Source organism: Saccoglossus kowalevskii, chromosome 12, assembly GCF_978046115.1.
Source record: "Saccoglossus kowalevskii chromosome 12, keSacKowa6.1, whole genome shotgun sequence".
Lineage (NCBI taxonomy): Eukaryota > Metazoa > Hemichordata > Enteropneusta > Harrimaniidae > Saccoglossus > Saccoglossus kowalevskii.
Genome location: NC_140652.1, coordinates 32,702,300 through 32,725,042, shown reverse-complemented (window position 1 = coordinate 32,725,042; position 22,743 = coordinate 32,702,300). Strand labels below are relative to the sequence as shown.

General features: G+C 33.6%; 1 protein-coding gene across 1 annotated transcript in view; it reads right to left on the bottom strand.

Moving 5' to 3' along the window:
• LOC102803380 (uncharacterized) overlaps positions 1 to 21,221 on the bottom strand; it is a 51,515-nt gene extending 30,294 nt beyond the window's left edge. Inside the window, exon 1 of the mRNA XM_006818630.3 lies at positions 20,752 to 21,221. Coding sequence (XP_006818693.1) covers positions 20,752 to 20,967 — 216 coding nt within the window. The 5' untranslated portion in view covers positions 20,968 to 21,221. The remainder of the gene's footprint in view (positions 1 to 20,751) is intronic.
• Positions 21,222 to 22,743: the final 1,522 nt, after the last annotated feature.

The window sequence follows — 22,743 nt, the reverse complement described above, 5'->3', positions numbered from 1 at the left end:
AGCTTATCACACCCCCCCCCCAATATATCACAATTTTTATATATAATTTCACATTCCATATATATTCAAGTCCATGAAAATGCTAGCAGGTGCAGTTCAATTGCGCAACTTTTTTTACAGGTAATGAGATGTACCAAATTGACCTACAATTTGAACAATAGTGCTATACCGAGGTAAGAGAGGAATTCTGTAATGTCATATAAATATTAATATAATGATTGTACCCTCATTATATTTGATATCGAAAGGAAATAAAGTGGCCAATGTATATGGAGTGATCAAAGGTTTGAAACCTTATGGTGATATCACCTTAACATTCTTTCAGTAGAAGTGTTTGTAAAAATGAAATATTCACATTATTATTTATAAGAATAGTTTGCACTCAACACACAAATCATTCACTAATTTAAATATATTTGTTTTTGTTACAGCATTGAACAGTGTTGCAGACACAACATTCCCACACCCACAAATATATTTCATTGCAGACACTTACTCTGTCATCATCTATAAATATATCTTTTAGCTTACAATGGAGACTATTCACAGCAGGTAATCAACTCATAACCACACCTAAACTTCACACCAGGTCTTACTATCATTAACTATAGGTTTCTCACCATGAATTGGGGTCACATAGAGGTCATATCAAAATCCTGTAACTAAATCGATATAACTTTTCGAGAAGGATATTACTAACTTCACGATGACATACATCAGACTGACTATAAACAAAGTGATGATTTTTAACTCAAATTATGAAATTATTTTCAAATTATTTTTTTCAAGACAACAGTTCTTGATATGTGTAAGAATAGAAAATATACTGATATTACATTTTGCGATGAAAAGTAATATTGATGTTTGGAAATACATGACAGTGCTGTGTGACCCTCTTTCTGTCATAACGACATTGTGTCAACAAGGCCCACACAAGCAGACTCCAAGATTCCTGTAGTCGCATAAATGCGTAAATGAATCCCAGCTTTCCTTCCCCATTGAGTTTGTGGCATTCACCCAAGGTAGAGGTTGATCTATTTTTGTTGTTCAATCCCAAGTCAGAATTGAAATCAAGTCTATCAATCATAAGTACCGTAAAATCTGTATTAGAAGCCGCATCTCTAATAAAAGTCGCACCCATTCTTTTTGAACAATTGAGAACCAAAAATTCATCATTTCTCATACGTATAGATGCTCTAATAGACGCCGCATTCCCTCTGTTGCATTGTACCATTTTAATAGAAGTCGCAGCTTCTAATACAGATTTTACAGTATATGTTATTATTTATAAATGATCACAAGCATGATGAATGTTTTTTTATGGATAGTTAGACCTTCGTGCTTCATGCGAATCAAAAAGAATATGCTTTTATTGGCTATAGAAGCCATTTGGTGATACACATTACCCATGAGTCTTTGCAGAATGTCTTCAGTCATTGGCTGATTTCCTGTTATGCACAATCGTCATTTGAAATTTATAAAACATTTTAAAGTTTTTTTATTTATTTTTAATTATTTTATATAAAAACATTTGTACCTTTATAAAATTCAATTAAATGTAACAGTAATTGAATTTAAATAAAACACCTTGATGAACAGAATTGTTGCTAAGTAAACGTATCACAGAGTTAGGGGGTCAACCATTTGAAGTTATGGAAGGTAGCCAGAAGAGTGTGACCAGTGCAATTTTTTTTCTTATTTCTTACCCCTACATTTTTATTTTAAAATCATGATGAACTGGAACAGAGCTGGAAGAGTGTGACCAGTGCAATTTTTTTTCTTATTTCTTACCCCTACATTTTTATTTTAAAATCATGATGAACTGGAACAGAGCTGGAAGAGTGTGACCAGTGCAATTTTTTTTTCTTATATCTTAACTGCACATTTGTATTTTAATTACATTTTTCACTGCACACCTTGCATGCAGTTTCATTTTTCTGACGGTGTCTAACTTTAAAATTTCTTTTTTAACAAATCTTCCAGCCACTCCCATTGAATTGAAATAGTAAACCTCTTAGACTATAGTTAGTTTTCACAAGCACATATCATCTAATGTTTACTATTACATGACAGACACATGCAGACCCCCAACATACAAGGTCAGACGTCAGCAACTCAAGTTTTGATTGTTGAATGAGATGAGTCATCACTGCTAAAAACATAGCGAAACTATTAATGCCTTGCCTTTTTGAAATGTTGTAAAGGGGCAAGTAATGAACACTATGGGGTTGGTTAAAATAGTAAGTAAAGGTAAGAGAAATGTAAGAGAGAACCATTGGAGGTATCCGCATGTGAAATTTGAATTTTTAAAAAAAGGTGAACAAATTTGAGAGATCCATGAAATGGGACTGTATTCATTTGAATATTCATGTATATCCTTGTTCTGTTATTATGTAATAATGGTAATTTTAAGTGTTTAATATCTTTTTGTATTTCACTCTCAATACATTTTTTAATGACAAAACTACTCAATCAAGATTCAAAATTGAAGATATTTACACAAAATGAACAAATCTGAGGGGTGTCCACCTGATGTACCTACATGTATACTATATATCAAAAAAATCAGGTATGTAGTTTGAAGAATTCAACTTTTAAATAAATCTACAAGATGTTTTACATGATATATCAAAGAAATCAGGTACAGTAAAATGACTAATTTTCACTGGATTTAAATGATTTACCATTACAGGCATATTCAGTGGTTTTAAATTCGCGGTTTTATCATTTAGATGTGTTCTATGCTAAATTTTACATATTCACTGGGTTTTAATTTAGCGCATTTTCGAGTCAGCGAATTAAGCAAAATTAAAACCCAGTGAATAATTAACCCTTTTACAATATGTAGTTTGAAGAATTCAACTTTCAAATAAACCTACAGGATGTTTTCAAAAAGTTTTTCAAGTAATGCAAACAGCCAGGTGTTCTTCAGGTGGTGGCAAACAGTATCTAAATTTGGTCCACATGAAGGACAACTCAGTGTCTTCAGAGACCATTTAACAGTTCACAAGTGAAAGAACAAGTTCAATTGCGACAAAGACCTTGGCTAAATTACAAATACTATGCAAACACAACATGTAAGCGACAGCATCTCTAGGGCCTAATAGGAAGAATGTATTTTTCTTTATCAACAAAAAGAGCAGTCTTTAAAGCTATTATTAGGTGTGAATACTGGTAGTATGAATTGTATATTCAGACTGAAGAGACAATTATCAGTGTACCAGTAACAACCATTGAAAAAGCAGTGGGTTAAATCAACTGTGATTACCATGAATGAAAATATAATAGATTAGAATAGAATGGACTAAATTAGAATACATTAGAATAGAATGGAATTATAATAGAATTAAATTAGAATAGAATTGAGCAGAATTAATTAATTTTGTATATATTGGAATAAGCATAGTATAGAATAGATTAGTCTAAGAATATTATGGTTTAAATTTAAATAGATGAAATTTGTATACATCAAATTATAATAAAATTGAAGAGAATTGTTTAAATAAGAAAACAAATTGATTAAATGTGTATAGAGTGGAATAGAATAGAATAGAATAGAATAGAATAGAATAGAATAGAATAGAATAGAATAGAATTTCCAAGGTAAAATGCATACAGTGATACAAATGAATATTAAAGATACATTCTATTCAAAGTATATGTATTAATGATGACTGCATGTGTTCCATATATAGTTACTCAAATCTCAAGAGCTCAGCTACAACTACTCAATAACATGTGGATTATGTCTTGTGTGCCCAAAATAAATATTCTCAGTTTACATGTCACAGATAAAGGTTATCATTAATACAAATCAGTTATTATGTTGTAACTTTATATTTTCCATTATTATATAAATACAGATAGAAGAATTCAACTATTAATTGGCAGAGTTGGGATATATGTATCAGATTATACACATATTGAGATTTTATCATGAGAATACCACAAAGTATACATGAAGGCAGTACAGGATTGCATCACAAATAAAGTTTATGCAACAGCACTCCAGAATCACATAACCTCTACATAGCAAAAGACAATACTGCAAAAGCATGCACAAAGGCAGTACAGAATTGCATCAACCTCTACATAGCAGAAGACAATACTACAAAAGCAGTACAGGATTGCATCAACTTCCACATAGCAGAAGACAATACCGCAAAAGCATGTACAAAAGCAGTACAGGATTGCATCAACTTCCACATAGCAGAAGACAATACCGCAAAAGCATGCACAAAGGCAGTACAGGATTGCATCAACTTCCACATAGCAGATGACAATACCGCAAAAGCATGCACAAAGGCAGAACAGGATTGCATCAACCTCTAAATAGCAGATGACAATACCGCAAAAGCATGCACAAAGGCAGCACAGGATTGCTATCTCCATGTACCACAAAGACAGTATGTGCAAGGGTATAGGATTGCATCGACCACATACTACTGAGAAGAATATCGCAAAGTATGCACAACAACAGTATGGAGTCTATTGACTGTCATGTATGTATCAATAAGTTATTATAAGAATAATGCAAAGTATGCAAATAAGCTAGATTGCACACGTCCACATAGCGGGTAATCCTAGCAAAGCATGTGTAAAGGCAGTACAGGATTGCATCGACCTCTACTCTGTAATATGAAGTTATTATAAGATCACTGGAAAGTATGCCCAAAGACAGCACTGAATTGCATCATCCTCTATATGCAAAAAGGCAGCACAGAATTGCGTCATCCTCACTATGCAAAAAGGCAGCACAGAATTGCGTCATCCTCAATATACAAAAAGGCAGCACAGAATTGCATCTTCCTCTATATGCAAAAAGGCAGCGCAGAATTGCATCATCCTCAATATGCAAAAAGGCAGCACAGAATTGCGCCATTCTCTATATGCAAAAAGGCAGCACAGAATTGCATCTTCCTCTATATGCAAAAAGGCAGCGCAGAATTGCATCATCCTCAATATGCAAAAAGGCAGCGCAGAATTGCATCATCCTCAATATGCAAAAAGGCAGCACAGAATTGCATCATATTCTACATTGTATATGCAAAAAGGCAGCACAGGGATGGTATGAGCATTTGTGTTTTCATTGTAGTCTATGGAAACCGCTACTAAAGTGACATTTTATGCATATTATTTTAGTTCCTGTCATATGCACTAAAATGTGCACACAAGTGAAAAACTTCTAAGTAGCATTCTCCCTTAAATCAAGCTGAATATTGGACATTTTGAATCATCACATACAGCTAAACTGTTTGTAGCATATCCTTCACATCAACATCATCACAACCTGGTCAAACTGATATCCAATGTCAAAATATAGTTATATTGTGGTTTGGATTACATTTAAACTCACCTAGATCTGTCACTTAAGTTGAGCAAAATTCTTATAAAGCTACAAACCCAATTAATTGAAAAAAAAACAAAAACATCAATAGCTGAAGTTCAGTTAGACTGACACACAAATACTGTAAAATACTTTATTTTCGCTTGGAATTAATTTTCGCATTTTCGCTGAAGAAATGATTCAGTGAAAATAAAATCCAGCGAATATCTTTTTCCCCATACTTTACATTCAACTCATCATAAATCAGTGATTTTGATAAATTCCATACAAAACACCCAAAAAGTCTTTTTAGCAAAAATTTATTCCAGCTAAAATAAAGTTATTATTTATTATTAACACATAATCACTCTTTGGTGAGCATGGTTACAGATAATAGTAAAAGTATACAGTATTAATACACTAAACAAGCAGCCTCTCGGCTGAGATAGCTCCGCTGTTAGCAATGCACATTTCAATTAAAGAACAGAAGATATCATTAGAAAATGAATGGGGCTTGCTGTTTTCAACAGGAATTCAAAAATATCACTTTTCACCAAAAATGACAAAAATATTCACCAAAATTAGAGAATTAAAGATATCATTACAAAATGAACAAATCTGAGAGAGGTCCACATGTAGTACCTATATATGTAATATCAAAGCAATTGGACTTGTGGTTTTTAACAAGAAGTCGAAAATATCAGTTTTTACCAAAAATGACAAAAATATTCACCAAAATTAGAAAATTGAAGATAAGACCATGAAATGAACAAATCCGAGAGAGGTCTACCCAAGGTACATATACACCAAGTATCAAAGCATTCAGGCTTGTAGTTTTCAAGAAGAAGTCGAAAAAGTAAAACATTGACACGGACGACGGACGCAGGACGACGGACAATCACTCATATGATAAGCACCGCTCGACAAAGTCGACAGCAGAGCTAAAAAAAAGGAATAAAAGTAAACTAGAGTTTAGTACTCCATAAGTATTCTACAGTACTTCCTTTTTACACAATTAGACTGATGCACAAATACTTTCTTTTTACACAGGTATTTAGCTTTTTATGCTGGAAGGCATCATGGAATTCGGCTACTATTTCAGTGTTTAGATAGCGTTCAAAAATGTACGAACATGCATCCATATATAAAACATAGAGCAGGATTTAGGAGCCCCACAAATTTGGCTTTTAAATATTTTTATGGTAAATTTTCATCATTACCCATGAATGAATATTTTTAGCAAGACACTCAGCTAGCTACATTTTAAAAGTTACTGAGTACAAAAATAGCTGGACTTGGGCAAACAACTACTACTGCTACTACATATAACTGCTATTTTTCTCAATTCCACCTGCATTTTTTTCAAATCATCCATAAACATATGTTAGCAAAAAAATAATATTAACATTATAATATTAACAATTAATATCTGTTTTGCATGTATTAAATATAATATTAACAATCTGCTTCATTTGCGTGTAATGTAACTATGTTACATAAGCATGATGTACAAATAATGTGAGAAAAAATAGGTATTGAAAAGTCTAAATAAAAAATAATTTAATCTCATATTTCAAATATTTGTGAAATGATGTCCCAAGTAATTCTTTGAATAAATACTAATGTATCATAAAAACTGTCAAGTAATAATTCTTAGAATTAATATGAACCCTAAGCAATTTGTTAGTTATCTTTCACAATAGTTTTGACCAGCTCTTCCAAACAACAATGTAAAACCTTTTTTAATTGGTCTGCACATAGATATAAAGTACAATATGTTTAATTTGAGCCAATCAGTGATGACTTTACAGTATGATATGGCATAGCTTGTAAGTGAACCAAGTTCCATTACATACTTTGGTACTTGGTGTCACAAGATAAGGAACAATGGCAGCTATAGATTCATGGTTGTAACCCAATACATCTTGGTGATATACTCAGGTTTTACAATCAGTACTGTTAATAATGTCACCTCAAACTCTGAAGTGTCAATTCTGCGGACGTTGCACTGCAAGCAACAGGAAAACAAAATTCATTTACCACCGACTGGTTTGAGTTTTAGAAAAAGTGTCTGGAAACAACAAATTAATATGTTTGTATGAAAGTGGTCAAACTATTTTATTTCTTTTACTTTTTTGAATTCTTCTTACTAACTTGTAATATTTTATTTTATTTTTCAGTGATGATTAATATTTCTATTGCTAGATACTGAAAGAAATGTATATTTCTAAAGATGCAATAAACAATTATTATTATACATCTGTCACTGTAACGCCATACGTTACAGCGTGCCGTAATTTTGCGGTATTTTACGGGGTATTTTCATCCTACCATATTAGGAAATGCTAATTCCAAATATGGAATGATCACACGCATAAGCGTCCTCTAATAATAAAAACAAAAAAATGGCAGCCTCCATGGTACTTAATTTGAAATTTTACTTGCGCGCTTCATTCACAAAAAAGGCACGGACAGCTAATGAAACAATAAATTTCTTTGTACAAATATTATTAAGAAATAAATTTTTATTGAATAAACTATAAATCATATCATGTACAAGGTGACGCCACTAAATTCATTGCGTAGTCTGCCAATATGCAGACGACGTACATCAAGTTGCGATGCAGTGTAGTCCTGGCAGCAAATACGTTTATCAAATTATTTCAACAAGTTATTGGCAGAGTCAAATGCATATTGGCTGAGAAGCATGTCAGATGTTCATTTTTCTGAACCTGGTGGTGACGATGACGGTGACAACGAAATCAATTTCGAATTATTGTCGATCGCAAGCAATGACGACAACTTTGCGGAGCTGCTAAAACAAGCACAGACGAGGCCAATTTATCAACAGATTCGGAAATACAACGTTTTGTCACTGATCAAAAAAACAAAAACATCGCCAAGAAAACAAAATACGAAACAACAGCCTTCAAAGATTCCTGCAAGGACAGAGAAATGAAACGCGAGAGATACACAAAATACCACTGCAAGTAACAATTTTTATTAACTCATAACAACCTACTGAAGGAGGTTAAAGGTTACAACAACAACAAAAATTACAGGAAAAAAAAAAAAAAAATTAATAAAATTACAATGGCTAATAGTTTAAAGACAACCAAAAACAGACTAAATTGAAGTTAGTAACGGAAATATATAATAAAGTAAAATGAAACACCAACAAAAAACTATAAACTGAGTATAAAAACAAAAACCCAATGAATAGGTTTAAAAAAAAAAAGAAAAAAAGTTAATGACTAAGTAGGTGCTGCTGTCTAATAGCAAAGCTGTATTTCAGATATTGTGCCAGAGGAATTGCTAAGTTATTATTTGACATTATTTTTATGAATTTATTTTCAGGTGTGAGATTAGTAAAGTCAGGAATAATCTTTTCAGCTTCATTGTATAAAACAACCCTCTCTTTACTATATACTGGGCATATTATGAGGAAGTGATGTTCATCTTCAATATCATTTTTATTACACAATTTGCAGATTCTGTCGCTACTTTTGATGCTGTTGTGTCTTACTTTTTCAATTTCTAAACTGTGATTGCTCAGTCTGAATTTAGTTATGGTACTTTTCAGTTCTTTATTTTTTAGCTTAATTAAGTAGTTTTCCAAAATGAAGTTTGTTTTAAATTTTTTGTAAGTCCTCAGTTTGTTTTTTGTATTAGTGTTTTGTCTGTTATCATCATTAATTGAGTTAATCCAATGCTTTATAAATACATTTTTTATTTTATCATATATCCGTGACATTTGTGACGATTTTAGCTCATTATTGTCAATATCTGATAGTGTTGTATTTGTAGATTTCAGTACTGAGTTAAGTTCATTGTACCACTTACTTTTTATAGTCTTGTTAAGTAGGAAGGCTTCTTTAATAATGGGGTTTTGAATTTTGTTTAGGTGGTTTGTATATTTTATTAACTGTTTTTTAATGAATAAATCGATAGAATATCTACCCAACTCACTATAAATTCCCAATTTCGGAGTGTTTTTTGAAACGCCTAGGATGAAGCGACAAAAGCTGAGGTGTACATCTTCTATAGTAGAGTTGAATGAACTTTCTTCAGCCCATACCGGTACTTCACATCCATATATAAGAATTGGTCTTATTAGTTTATCAAACAATGATAACAATAATGAGGGACTGAGGCCTTCATTATGACCTAATTTGGCTTTCAAAGAGAATAATGCTTTCATTCCTTTGTATTTCAGATGTTTCATAGCCGCTTTAAATTTTCCATTAGGGCTGAGAACAATACCTAAATAATTATAATTTCTCACGATGTTAATCTCATTCCCTTCAAAAAAGAATAAATCACTGTCATAGAGTTTATTATTTTTATTAAAAACCATAATTTTTGTTTTTTCTGTGTTCACAGTGAGTTTCCATTTCTGTGTGTATTTTGAGACATTATCAAGGGCATTCTGGAGGCCACTTTTGGATTTAGAAAGAATAACTATATCATCTGCATACATTAGACAGCTGATTGGTGTGTTATTTAAATTTGGTGGATCACATGATTCATGGTCCAGGGTATTAGTTATGTCATTAATAAAAATGTTGAAGAGTGAAGGGCTCAGATTACACCCTTGCTTAACACCCAGTGTTGAATTAAGTACTCGATAACAACCTGCAACACTATTTTTTTAAAACCTCAAAGCAAAATGGAGATCTCTAGGAACCGGATACATTAACATCTAAAGTATAGACAGGTACCTAAGGGAAAACAACTATCGTCGGTCTATAATTCGAGACATTGAGTTTACCAAATCGCGAGAAGTTCTGTCGGCAAAACGAAAGAGTTTGAAAAAATAAGGCAAGGGGAATAGGCCAAACAGAGCAGAACCTCTTACTGCGAGCGATGAGTCCGCGCTGTGGAAATGTGGCCAGCTTGGTCTAGATAATGCAAAATCCTTGCTAAACACCGTCTGGCTCAACAACACAAAATGCTTCGGTCTGAGGGGTCGTGATGAGCACCATAAAATGACATGGGAGGATGTGGTATTGAAACGGAATTCCGATGGGAGAGAGTATCTGGAATATTCCGAGAGAGACACTAAAACACGATCGGGGCAAGTAAACAGTAAACGGCCATTCAAGCCTGTTGCTTTTGCCACACCAGAAAACCCAGAAAGATGTCCAGTCCATGTATACAAATTTTTTTTGTCACATCGCCCAATAGAAATGACACAGTCTTCAGCGCCATTTTATCTTGCTATCGACTACAGTAAACGGCCTTCGGGCAAACTATGGTTCAAACGTTCTAAAGTAGGCATGAATACCCTCGGCACAATCATGAAGAAAATGACCGAAACGGCTGGTATTCCAGGAAAAAAAAACGAATCATTCGGGGAGGAAAACGGCCATACAGAATTTGGTTTCCGCAGGTGTTTCACCCAACCAAATCGCCCAACTGACCGCGCACAAGAATGTAAACAGTATTAACCACTATGCCGTAGCAAGCGAGAGCCAGCGGGAATACATGTCTAACATTCAGGCCAGTATCTACCAAATTCGTGCAAGAAAATACAAATACCTCTAATGCCGACAACTAAAATGTTCTACCAGGTGGCACTGTACAAGTAGCAGGAACAGAATTCACTTTCAACATAAACGTAAATGTTCAGATGGCCTCCGCTACGTCGACGGCCGCCATTGCATCTCCACCACCAAAACGACGACGACCATTCATGTTGTATGACGACGACAGCCAATGAATTTCTGTGCAGTTAAATAGTTACGTCTTTGATTTTTGTTAAATTGTTGTTGAGAATAAATAAAACGATGAATGTTCAAGGAAATTACTGAGTCAAAGCATAGTGTAAAGATAGTGAGTGAGTGAGTGAGTGAGTGAGTGAGTGAGTGAGTGAGTGAGTGAGTGAGTGAGTGAGCGTGATGCGTGTGCGTGTTCTAAAATTCACGCGAAGTCTGACCAGACCCCCCACAAAGAAATTTGCTAAATCTGTTCTAAAACTTTTTGGATTTCGGTCTACCCATGATGTATCCTTGGGAAGTGTCACGTGCAACGTAATATTACCGTAATTGGTATAGTACAGGTGTGATGGTTCAAATACCAAAATGGCAACAGTAACAGAAAGACTTCCCTGGCGGCGACGGAGCCAACAGATGAGGTTTCAACTGATACTGGTATTATTATACTCTGCAAACATCAAGTACAATGACGCGGTAAAACTCCAAACCTCCAATAACTAGATACTTAAACTCCAATACAATTCAACGAGATCTCCGATCTGAAATCAGTGCTGAACAACTCCCCTATATATGCCCCCACTGTCTATAAATAGACCATTACATCAGCATACATAATGAGTCTGGAATTTACTACAAATTTCTAGAATGTTCCATTACCTTCTATTGCCTCCTACAGTGTTCTATTACCTATTCAACCAGTTTCTAAAAAAATCTAGAATATTCCACCCAGACACAGCACGGTTCTAGAACATTCTCAGTGACACGGAAGTGGTAAATAAGTCGTATGCGACAGGAAGAAAAGATGTATAATAATAAGGTTATTATGAGAACACCTCAAAGTATGCACTCAGACAGTACACGGTCGCATCGACCTCCGCTGCGCGTCGGTCGATACTCTCTTGCACTGTCTTCGTGCATACTTTGAGGTATTCTCGTAATAACCTCATATTATTATCGTTTTTTTTTAAATACTTACAATATCACATGTGTTATATACATGTAGCACCCTAAATGGCTTCAATTTTGTGAGACAAATTAAACTAGAGCAATAATATAAAAAAAAATTTGTGTTGCCCAAAAAGAATTATTTTGTTTTCAAATATTTAGATTTTAAACTAACAAAACCTCAATTTTTTTTATTTTTTGCACATGGTGGCCAGAAACATGAATATTTAATGGCATAGAGGATGTGATTGGCAGTGCCAATGAGCATTGGACAGATAGATATTACTCCAAATTCCGTAATGCCATTACCATAAACTCTTAATGTTGCAATATCAGATGACATTATGGGTGGATAGTTGCCAGATGTAACACATGAAGACTGATTATTTGTGTCAATCTGCCTAGGTGCTAGCAAACAGAAAATAAGGAAATATATTTGATGATAATTGTGGAATGTACGCAGGAAGTATATTTCATCCCACAGTGTAATTGAGATACTTTTCTAAATTTCTTTAAATTTTTATAGCTCAATTCTACTGAGTTGTAATTGGAAATGGATTTAATTGAATCGATTTAAGTTACTTGTTAATTACAAATGGGTAATGCATCCCTAACTATTACTCTGTTCAGTGGGAGAACAATGAACCAATTCAGAATTCAAGATAGTCCCATTAATACATTCAATGATTACTATAATTTCTTCTACCCCTCTATCATAACAAGTGATTTCACATGAGAAAACATTTTATCACATATCTATTTAATACAACATAAACTATTAAAGCTTGAATATCATTTTTAAAAGGTTGGTGACCCATTAGTTTTATCTCTACAACCCTCATCAATATCCTGAGTTTCAAAAATAATTGAAAAGGTTACAACAGAACAGAACTGAAAGGATGAAAACAAAATAAACAAAAATGAGAAAATAAAAATGAATGATTTGATTTTATGTGCTGGTTAGTTGAGTCAGCTGTTAAGGAGTGGAGAGGATCTTTAAAACAACATCAAAATAATGTTTTGGTGAACATTCACAATTTCTGAACAGTCACATCTCATACCCTTTCTCTTAACAAATTATTTGGGAAATAGCCAAACATAAAGTTGTTAGCATTGTCAAAATATCGCGTTGGATTTGACAAACCCAAAAGTATTTCCATGCTTGATAATGTGCGCTATATACATTTGATGATAAAGCAATATTCCTATGGAAGATCAGCATTTCATGATTGGTAAAAAAAAAATGGAGGCTCAAAAATTGAATTATTCAGTTTTTGTGACAGACATTTGATCTGGACATTACGCAAGATCTCACAATGACCTGAAAATCACCCACTGTCGTTTTTTAACAAAATCTAAATTTTTTTAAATTTCTTTTAAAACTTTTGATCAAGGTTATCAACTGATTACGTCTAATTGTGATGGTTATCAAATAATCTGTAGTAAAATATGTAAAAACGTACAAAATGTTGTTTCATAATTTTGGAAAGCAAAATTCTTATGCTCAAAGGGTTAACATTTTCTCCAACAATTCCCTCTTTTCATGACAAATTCACAAAATAGTCCTGTTTATAGTCTGCACTTTCCGCCAGAAGACTGAGACAAAAATAGCAAAAATTCTTTGGGTAAAAAATGAAAATTGAATTAAATTTTGTCTGTTGGTTCCAAAATTTGGGTTAATTTCAAGAAATATTGAAGAATATAAGATTAAAATGCAGAATTTAGGCAAGAATGTCTGGTGGTGAAAAGGTTAAAGATGGTAATACCTCCTAGTTGCATTGGTGTGAGCCAGAGCTTTGAACTGAACAATGCAAAGCTTTCCACTCTGGAATGACTCCCTAACTTACTAATAATGGTACTTTAACTGTCAAGACCATATTATACGAGGAAAACCCAAGTTCTGTTTCCTTTAAAATACCATGCAAACTTTGCATAGTCACCAATTTTTTAAAATTGTTAATCAATGTAATACAAAAAAAAAAAATACCAATTAAGTAAACATACATTGTATGTTAATAAGACTCGCCACAAAATTAATATTTCTTGTCATCGCGTAAATTGGGTGTGTTGCCGCTTGATGAAAAACACATAGCTCTTAAACCTTTCAAAGTTCAATCTGGAAGAAATAAGTTTTGAAGTACTTCTGAATAGTTCTAATAATTCTACGATAACCAACATCCTTTCTGTGAATTGTTTACATTATGTATTTCCAAATACAGGAACATGGACTGAAATCTTTTTCGTAAATCTTTTAAAGCAAGTCTTAATATCAGACAATAACTGTGTTTTGAATGAGTTTGGAGCTTTTTCCTCTATTTGTTTTGTTATGTATGACCACTTTTATCTTATCATTATTAAATGAGCCGAAACGTATACATCAAGATAATTTTTAACTGCTTTTTATCATTCACCAAAGATGCCAGTATAAACACATATTCTCTCATAATTGACGTCATTGCACGCCCAGTCAAGACAAATGACAGATAAGGTCTGACTTCTAGGTATGTTACAAGATTTGAATGAAATTCATCCAAGCATGCACACACGTTTTGGTGCATTGCAGTGCAAAAATGGCTACCAGTCAGCCATCTTGTATCAGATGGCTAAACAAATGAATATATACCACAAGCAGTGTTATATATGTGCAAAGTTTAAATGTATTTTCTCCTATGTCTGATATATAGCTCCTGAACACCATTTCTAAAAACAAAATGGCTGCCAGGTGGCCATTTTGAACCAGATTCATAAAACACAATACATGTATCATGTATGATGTTCTAAATGTATGTAGTAGCTTTGAATAAAATCTGTCCATGTGTGTTTAAGATTTGATCACAAAGTGACAGAAATAATTGACTTTTAATAACACTAAAACGTTAGCCATCTTGAATTGGATAACAAAACAAATGGACATGCATATGTATCTCAAGCAGTATTATACACTGATATTATGAAATTAATCATTAAAGGCATTTCAGATACATGAATACAAAACAACATTCTGAAAAACAAAATGGCCATCAGCTGGCCATTTTGAATTTAATATGTAAAACAACATGACATGGTTTCAACCCAGAGATGTTTGATTATGTACCAACTTTGGCAAAATTTATAAATACAAGACTGAGAGAAGATCAGATCGAGGCATACACTCAGTGAATATTAACAGTTCCTATGTTCATACGAACATGGAAAAATAAAGTTATTGCAAGAACTCTCAACAGCTTAAATGAGTTTATAGCCTTAACTACAATGTAGGTGGGTAAAAACAGAGACTTGAAACTAAAGCGAAGGAAGCGTGATCAGCTGTAACATAATCATGTAACAATCAGTATAAATTCAGTAGCAATATGACTGTGGGGAATATAGTGGTGTTGGATTCAATGGTCTCTAATACTCAGCAATGGCAATAGCTTTCTGTTAGAGACGTACATTAGATTCCATGACCTCAAGTACCAAGTAATGTCATTGCCTTCAGTACTCTACAATGTCAGTACTCGATTAGATAGACATATTGAATTCCATGGCCTTTATTACTGGTACTCAGTTATGGTGATAACTCTCTGTGAGATCCAGGCATTGGATTCCAGCTAGAAATGAATGGCAGTAGCAATCCTTCAGATAAAGACATTGGATTGCATGCCCTCTGGTACTCAGCAATGGTGATATATATAGCTCTCTATTAGAGAGAAACATTGGACTGTGTGCCCTCCAGTACCATAGTAGTCAGCAATGCCAATAACAATTTGTTTAATAAGGACATTAGATTCTGTGTTTCCAAGAAACAATTGCAATAACAAATCCCTATTGTGGAATAGTGAATAAAAACTTAAATAAGTTAGCCATTTTGAATCAGAATTTGAAACGAATGTATGTGTGTGACATGATGCATAATGTACATGTAGGTGCAATTGATTGCAATCAGTTAGGACAAAATAGGAGCTCAAGAATGGCATACAAAATGGCTACCAAGTACCAAGTTTGAACTAAATCTGCCCATAAACTAATGAGATCCAGGTCTGGCATGACAGAAATGCTTTTGGTGAATGGCACTAAAATGGTCGTTATTCAGCCATCTTGAATCAGCTCAGAAATTAATGTTCAAGAGACAAATGTGAATTCATGCATAATCCATAAGTCCATACTTTGAACTTCAACCAAACATTAAGATAGAGACACTGGATTCCATGGCCTCTAGCCCTCTACAATGGTGCTAGCACATACCGGTACATAAGATAGAGACACTGGATTCCATGGCCTCTAGCACTTAGCATATTAAGATCCAAATAACAGTTTTTAATATTCTGATTCCTCAAATAAGATACAGCTACAGGCCAAGAAAGATCTAAATTAAAAAATTTCTCTTGGTACCGGTATATAAGAAGTCTCATACATTCAAATAGAGATGATGCTTCATCTACAGAAAATGTTGAGTCCTCATTCTGACTATATTTCATTTGGATTGTGTCTATTTTAAAAATTACATATGATAAATTGAACAAAGAAGCAATTTTCATAAAAATTATGAAGAAAAGTTTGAAAGTTTCAAAATTCATGAAGATTACAATTTATAGATAAGCTTGGTGCTGGGAGAACAAGAGAATCATAGGATTTTTTGATTCACCTGTTGCATTTCGAATGTTCTAGTTCTTTTTTAACAAACTGTACCCTCCCCTTGTTTTTTGTTGAAATATTTCTCTATTGTTTGCCTATGATGAAGTTAACATTGTTTTTTCATCAGGGTGTAATACACATTATTATTATTATTGTCTCTAATTTGCATACAGGCAACACCTCTGATGAGAGATCCATTAAATCTGCATATTTCACTGTTAGAAGATTGTAAACCAGTCAATCAGTTGGCAATTTACAACCACGAATATCATATACAGATTGTATGCCAAATTTATAATGAATACATGAACATAGATTTCCCTGAAAAGCTAGATAAATTCGTGGGCAGAGTGGAAACAGTGCTTCACATTTAAATTTCAAAAATAAGATATGATCTTGGTACATTAGTTATTGCTCTATATTTTATTTATGATTCGTAGGACACTGTAAGACAAACAGCATTGTTCAGTTACAGGTTTCAATATTTTATAAGTGTACATGTAGTTTTGGGTGAAACTTGCTACTATCCCCTAAGTGCATTCCATGATATACATATGAACAGACACTGGCACACAGGTCAATCTATAAGTCTGCATTTCGGGACTTTGTCTGAACAGGGACTCAGGTAATAAACAAATCCACCAACTGATTGGCAGAACCAAAATGTGATGATCACAATAAAACTGTGAGTACAGCAACAATCTGTGCTAGACTGTACACATGGACTATTTTAATTACTTCTTAAGGAAACTTTTCATTCTATAAATGGAACAATGAAGTATAATAAGGTATTGATTTTACGACACAGAAAGTGTTCAACAAATCAATTGTTTTATTATTTATGGTGTCAATACAAGTAAAGTAAACAAATGGTTCTCAGCTAGCAGGAAAAGTACACAGACCACCAGCAGAAAATTTGATATAGCTAGAGGCAGTGGAGGTCGAGTCAGAGATCAATAATTTCTGTAGATTCACCAAAACAAGCCTTCATTTCATTACTTGCAGACATACATGGCGTAATGCAAGCATAGTGATGGACATTATAAGTATTACTAGAACAAGATTACCAGAATAATATCCCATGATAAATGTACGAGACAAATATCTCTGTACAGTATCATTAAAACAAAATGGCCTCCAATCGGTCATTATGAATTTCATCTAAAAACAAGATGTCAAGCACAAAGGAGACATTATGTATAATATATGCCCAAGTTTGAATGAAATCAGTCTACATAAAACTAAGATCAGATTCTGGAATGACAGAAACACACACTATTGGTAAAAAGTATAAGACTAGAATGACGATTGTTGTTTTTGCAGATTCTTTGGCATAAATACAAATTCTGTATATGACTTGTCAGCCCAGGCATTACTGAGAAAAGACATAAAGAAAGAATATATGCACATGAAACCCAAAATGTAAGTCCCTGATTTGGACTATGTTATGAAGAAAACAGACCAATGTTATTCCACAGCAGATTCCACAGAGACATATCAGAAGTACCTATCTAATAATAATATTTTTTTCTTGAACTAATGATTCAGCCATCTCTAAAAAAAAATATTTTTTTCATTGTCCTACTACCAGCACAAGATTTTATACTGTGAGCAACTGCTTTGTATCACAAAAGTAATGATGAACCACACTGATATGCTAAACATGATAGAACTATAGCCAGTTTATTTGTCTATTTTGTTGTACCCGGCATGTCAGAGATAAATAAGGTCCTGAAACAGAATGGCCACTATTCAGCCATTTTGAATCTGATTCAAGAAAAAAATAACATGCACCATTACGCTCAATGTACTCTTAAATTTGATTGTCAAGGAAGAGAAAGAACTGGTTACAAAAATGCTTGATATGACCCTAAAACTGCATTTAAAAACAAATTAAACAGTTGCCACGCCATTCTGAAAAAAATAAATGCAACAGCAAAGACTACCATATCTGAATGAAATGCTCAAAAATGGCCATCATTTGGCCATCTTGAATTGGATCATGAAACAAATGCATGTGCTTATGCATGATATGATGTGGGATGTATGTGTGAGGTTTAAAGGTGATTGGTAAAGGCATGTCAGAGATATTAATAATCTTAACAATAAAGTGGTGAGAAGTTTTTTTTTCTAAACAATGAAGCGACATACCCTGTTTGTTAACAACATTAAATTCTCAGCTAAGAATAGTGTTTTGCTTTTTATCAATAGTGACTGATGAGATGATTTTGCAAAAAAATGGCTGCTGTACTGCCATCTTGAATCAGATTATAATCATACATGTACATGTGCATTTGCATTCCAAGTGTGAAGTTGAAACATGATCGGTCCAGGCATGTGTAAGATATGGCTCTGAAAAAACATTCATTATAAGAAAGTTGACCATTTTGAATCCAATCTGCATTACAACGTCAAAATCTCATAATATCTAAAGTATGTGCCAATTAAGTGAATCATATCCAGCATGATAACCGAGACTGGGTTCCGGAATAGCAAAAATGACTTTGACCAATTTTTTGGCACTAAAATGGCCATCTTGATGGTCATCTTGAATCGGATTACGAAATGAATATATATGCATATGTATCTCAAGAAGCATTTGAATGTGATCAGTCCAGGCATTGTCTGTGATACAGGTGCAGATGAATGTACTGACACACACACACACAAATGCAAAGAGGTGAAGTGACATTGTCCAAAAACGCACTATAAAAAAACATAGTGAAAATACTTTTCTCCACTAGTTTATAAATTACCAATCGGCAAAAATAAACTCCTTATATTAACCATGTTTGGGTTCATGGCGAAAAATAAATTCCCACCAAAACAAAGTATTTGTCATGATTACAAAATCTTACTAAAAACAGAGTTGATATTTTCATAGAATGCCATCCACTCTGTGAAACCAACTCGTTGTGGTCAATGTGCACAGATAATAATGACAATTTCCAGCGCAGCAGTGTTGCTTTTATAGGGATTTGTCCAAAAAAAAGTTGATTGGCCTACAAAAGCCACAGTGAAATTATTTTAACAACACTGCAGGTATAAATACATCTGTCACTATTTTATTTGTTTGTTTCACCTTCATGAATAATTAACCGCATTACATAATGCTCATTAAATCATTAGAAACAAACCTAATATATAATATAATAAAATATATATTAAGAAAATTAATATTCATTAATTATCTTTTTTTCTGATTTATCCATCCAGCAAAAACAGTGAAAATAAATAGCATTAAAGTGAAAATCAAGTAGTTTTTGTCACTTACTGGTATGAAGCAAACACTCTGTATAATAATGCCAACCCCCTGAAGTGACCCTGTTACACACCTAAAATGCCTGCACATTCACTCTCCTATTCTTCTACAAGACACACTAGTTTCTTTTTTCTTATCACGTTTGCATTTTTTTTTCACTACAAGAAAGTATACAAATACCTAAACAACAATTTCCTTCATAGGTTCTGTTATTCACTAAGAATTTTAAAGACCCAAATGAAGTAAAATCTCTAGGATTGTTTATCAACGTTGCAAATAATGGATTGTATTATAGTTAAGATTACTTTCTTCAGGGTTGTGACCTCGCTAGATCAAGCAGTTATTTACAGTAAAGGGCAATTCTTTGTGATAGACACAGCAAGGCGAGCGCATGGCGTGGTTTTACACAATTCACATACAAACACCAGTCTTTTTTGTCTAAATTCTGTCATCACGGGCTTGGAATAACTAAACGCTCTTGTATAAATGTTGCTGTCACGGCATTTTTATTTTTGCAAAAGTTAAAGTTTGTCGACTGCTCAAGGGAAATATGGTATGTACTTTCGAGATGTTATGCATCCACTGTAGACTTCCGTGTTATTATCCAATTTTACGCTTAGTCCCGTTATAAATTTCAAGTATCTGGAATTAAGTTATCAACCGACACAACTCTGTATTTATGCAGAAATTCCGTCCGTGGTTTGCGCGGCACACTACGTGTAGACGACTCGCATTCTCAAAACATTATTTTAATTTAAAAGTGTTTTCTCTAAATAAAGTGTGCACAGTTTGATTTGAGCAAACATTATTTCATTCTTGGTTTTATCTTTAAAATTAGCAAATAAAATAAAATGTCATTCCACCTTAATTTCCCCACCCCTACTTACTTCTTGCACAACTTCTTGCCCAACTAGAGTGATTACGCCTGTCGGTCGCCTCTTCTCCCGGACCTTTCCTTTCCTGTCTTTAAATCTACCCCCTGTTTTCTTGGCTGCCCCACCTGTCGCCCCTTCACCGTCTTCACCGTTTTTTTTGGCTGCTTCCCTTTCCCTCCGTCTTCGTGCCACTCTCGATTCACCGGCTTCGCCAACGGAGTCCGCCATCTTGGGAAGTGATCAAAAAATCTTCACAAACTTGTCAAGTAGTCGCTTAAACTTTACAACACATGTGAACTTTGGCGATGAATTAAATCATCTACGCATACTTGTCAAGAATTCTTGTGCTGATATAACTTAATGATTTCTTGCCAAACCGTTCCAAAACTGTCTCGGTTCTCAATGAATGTACAGTACGAAGAGGGAATGATGACAAGCCTGCGACGTAGAACTTTTGATCCAAACAAATAGAATCATTCATTTGCATTGGGGGTATTTACACGCGCAATGTACTATAAAACGTTACTCATCCCATGGCCATTCTGTCAAGTCATTGCACCCAAACTGTTGTTATTTACAGTCGCCAACCGAGAATTCCGAACAAATAATGGTGACTTCAATTTATTTATTTTAAATAATTTAATTTTACAGACTTTTTTTAACAAATGTAAATACTACCAACGTATTATTCTAGTTGGTGTTCCTTACACACGTTATATTCACATATTGGCACATTGTATTATGTTTAGTATTGACCACTATAAACGTAACCATGGTTATGCAGATGATACAAAATCCTGTCATCATTGCCTTCACTTGTGTTTTTAATCTCAAGATGATGATAAATTTAAACATGATCTATAACTCAAATATTGTATTATTGTTCCTACCAGAAATTTCGAATAACGCCCGACTTACTAATGACACAAATAAAATGTAATTCATAAAAGATTAGCGTTATAGTACGGCCACTAAATTTCCAAACTTGTAGAATTAATTTCATTTGGTGTAATTTATCATACTCGCGGGCTCTTCTAATTCATAAATCACACGATGATTCTCATAAAACAACGTCACTCATTGTATTTACCGAATGGAGAAATTAACGATGCTCACAACAAACTTGAAGTTCACGGGGAAAATACTCGTGTTTCATCAACATGTCTCAATAATATGAATCAAATAATAGAATTATTAGTTGGACATTATCAGTAACACTGATCAACACAGATGTGAGGAGTATAAACACATTCATTCTTTTTAGTTCATTGGTAAATGGTGGGGGGGGGGGCATATTGGTGCGTTCTGATCCTCCACATCTACCATGATTCATGCCCGAATACCAGTTTTGCTACAGAGTTGCCAAGGATGGCGTCAGCAGGGGTGTCAATATTTACAGATTGAATTTCAATCTAATAAAAACATCCGTCTAACGTGGTTTTAGTGTGATAGGTACCTGTAGCTCACCCAGTGGACATAATGGCATAGTAACAAAAGGTCATTTTATCTGTAGATATATCAAAATTTCAGTCGTCAGTGCTGACAGTTTCAAAATAGGTGATTTATATGTTAAGTAGAACTACGGAAATGAAATTTGCGAGAAATGTATCTTAGATAGTGTTTACACTTAAGTTGGCGCCCAGTCTACCCCGTATGTGTATGGCAATGGTCTTTGTATTTATTTATTTATTTATTTATTTATTTATTTATTTATTTATTTATTTATTTATTTATTTATTTATTTATTTATTCATTCATTCATTCATTCATTCATTCATTCATTCATTCATTCACTCATTCATTCATTCATTTATTCGATCATTCATTTATAAATAATATATTGAGCATATTTAAGTACTTTTCTTCTGTAGTACATGTTGGTAAAATATTTAACAAATCATTTAGGAACTCCCACGATGAAAATGATATCGACCAACTTATCATTCTTTAAAATACCTATTCACCGCATGGTCGATGGCGTCACGGTAAAATTAATTAAATATA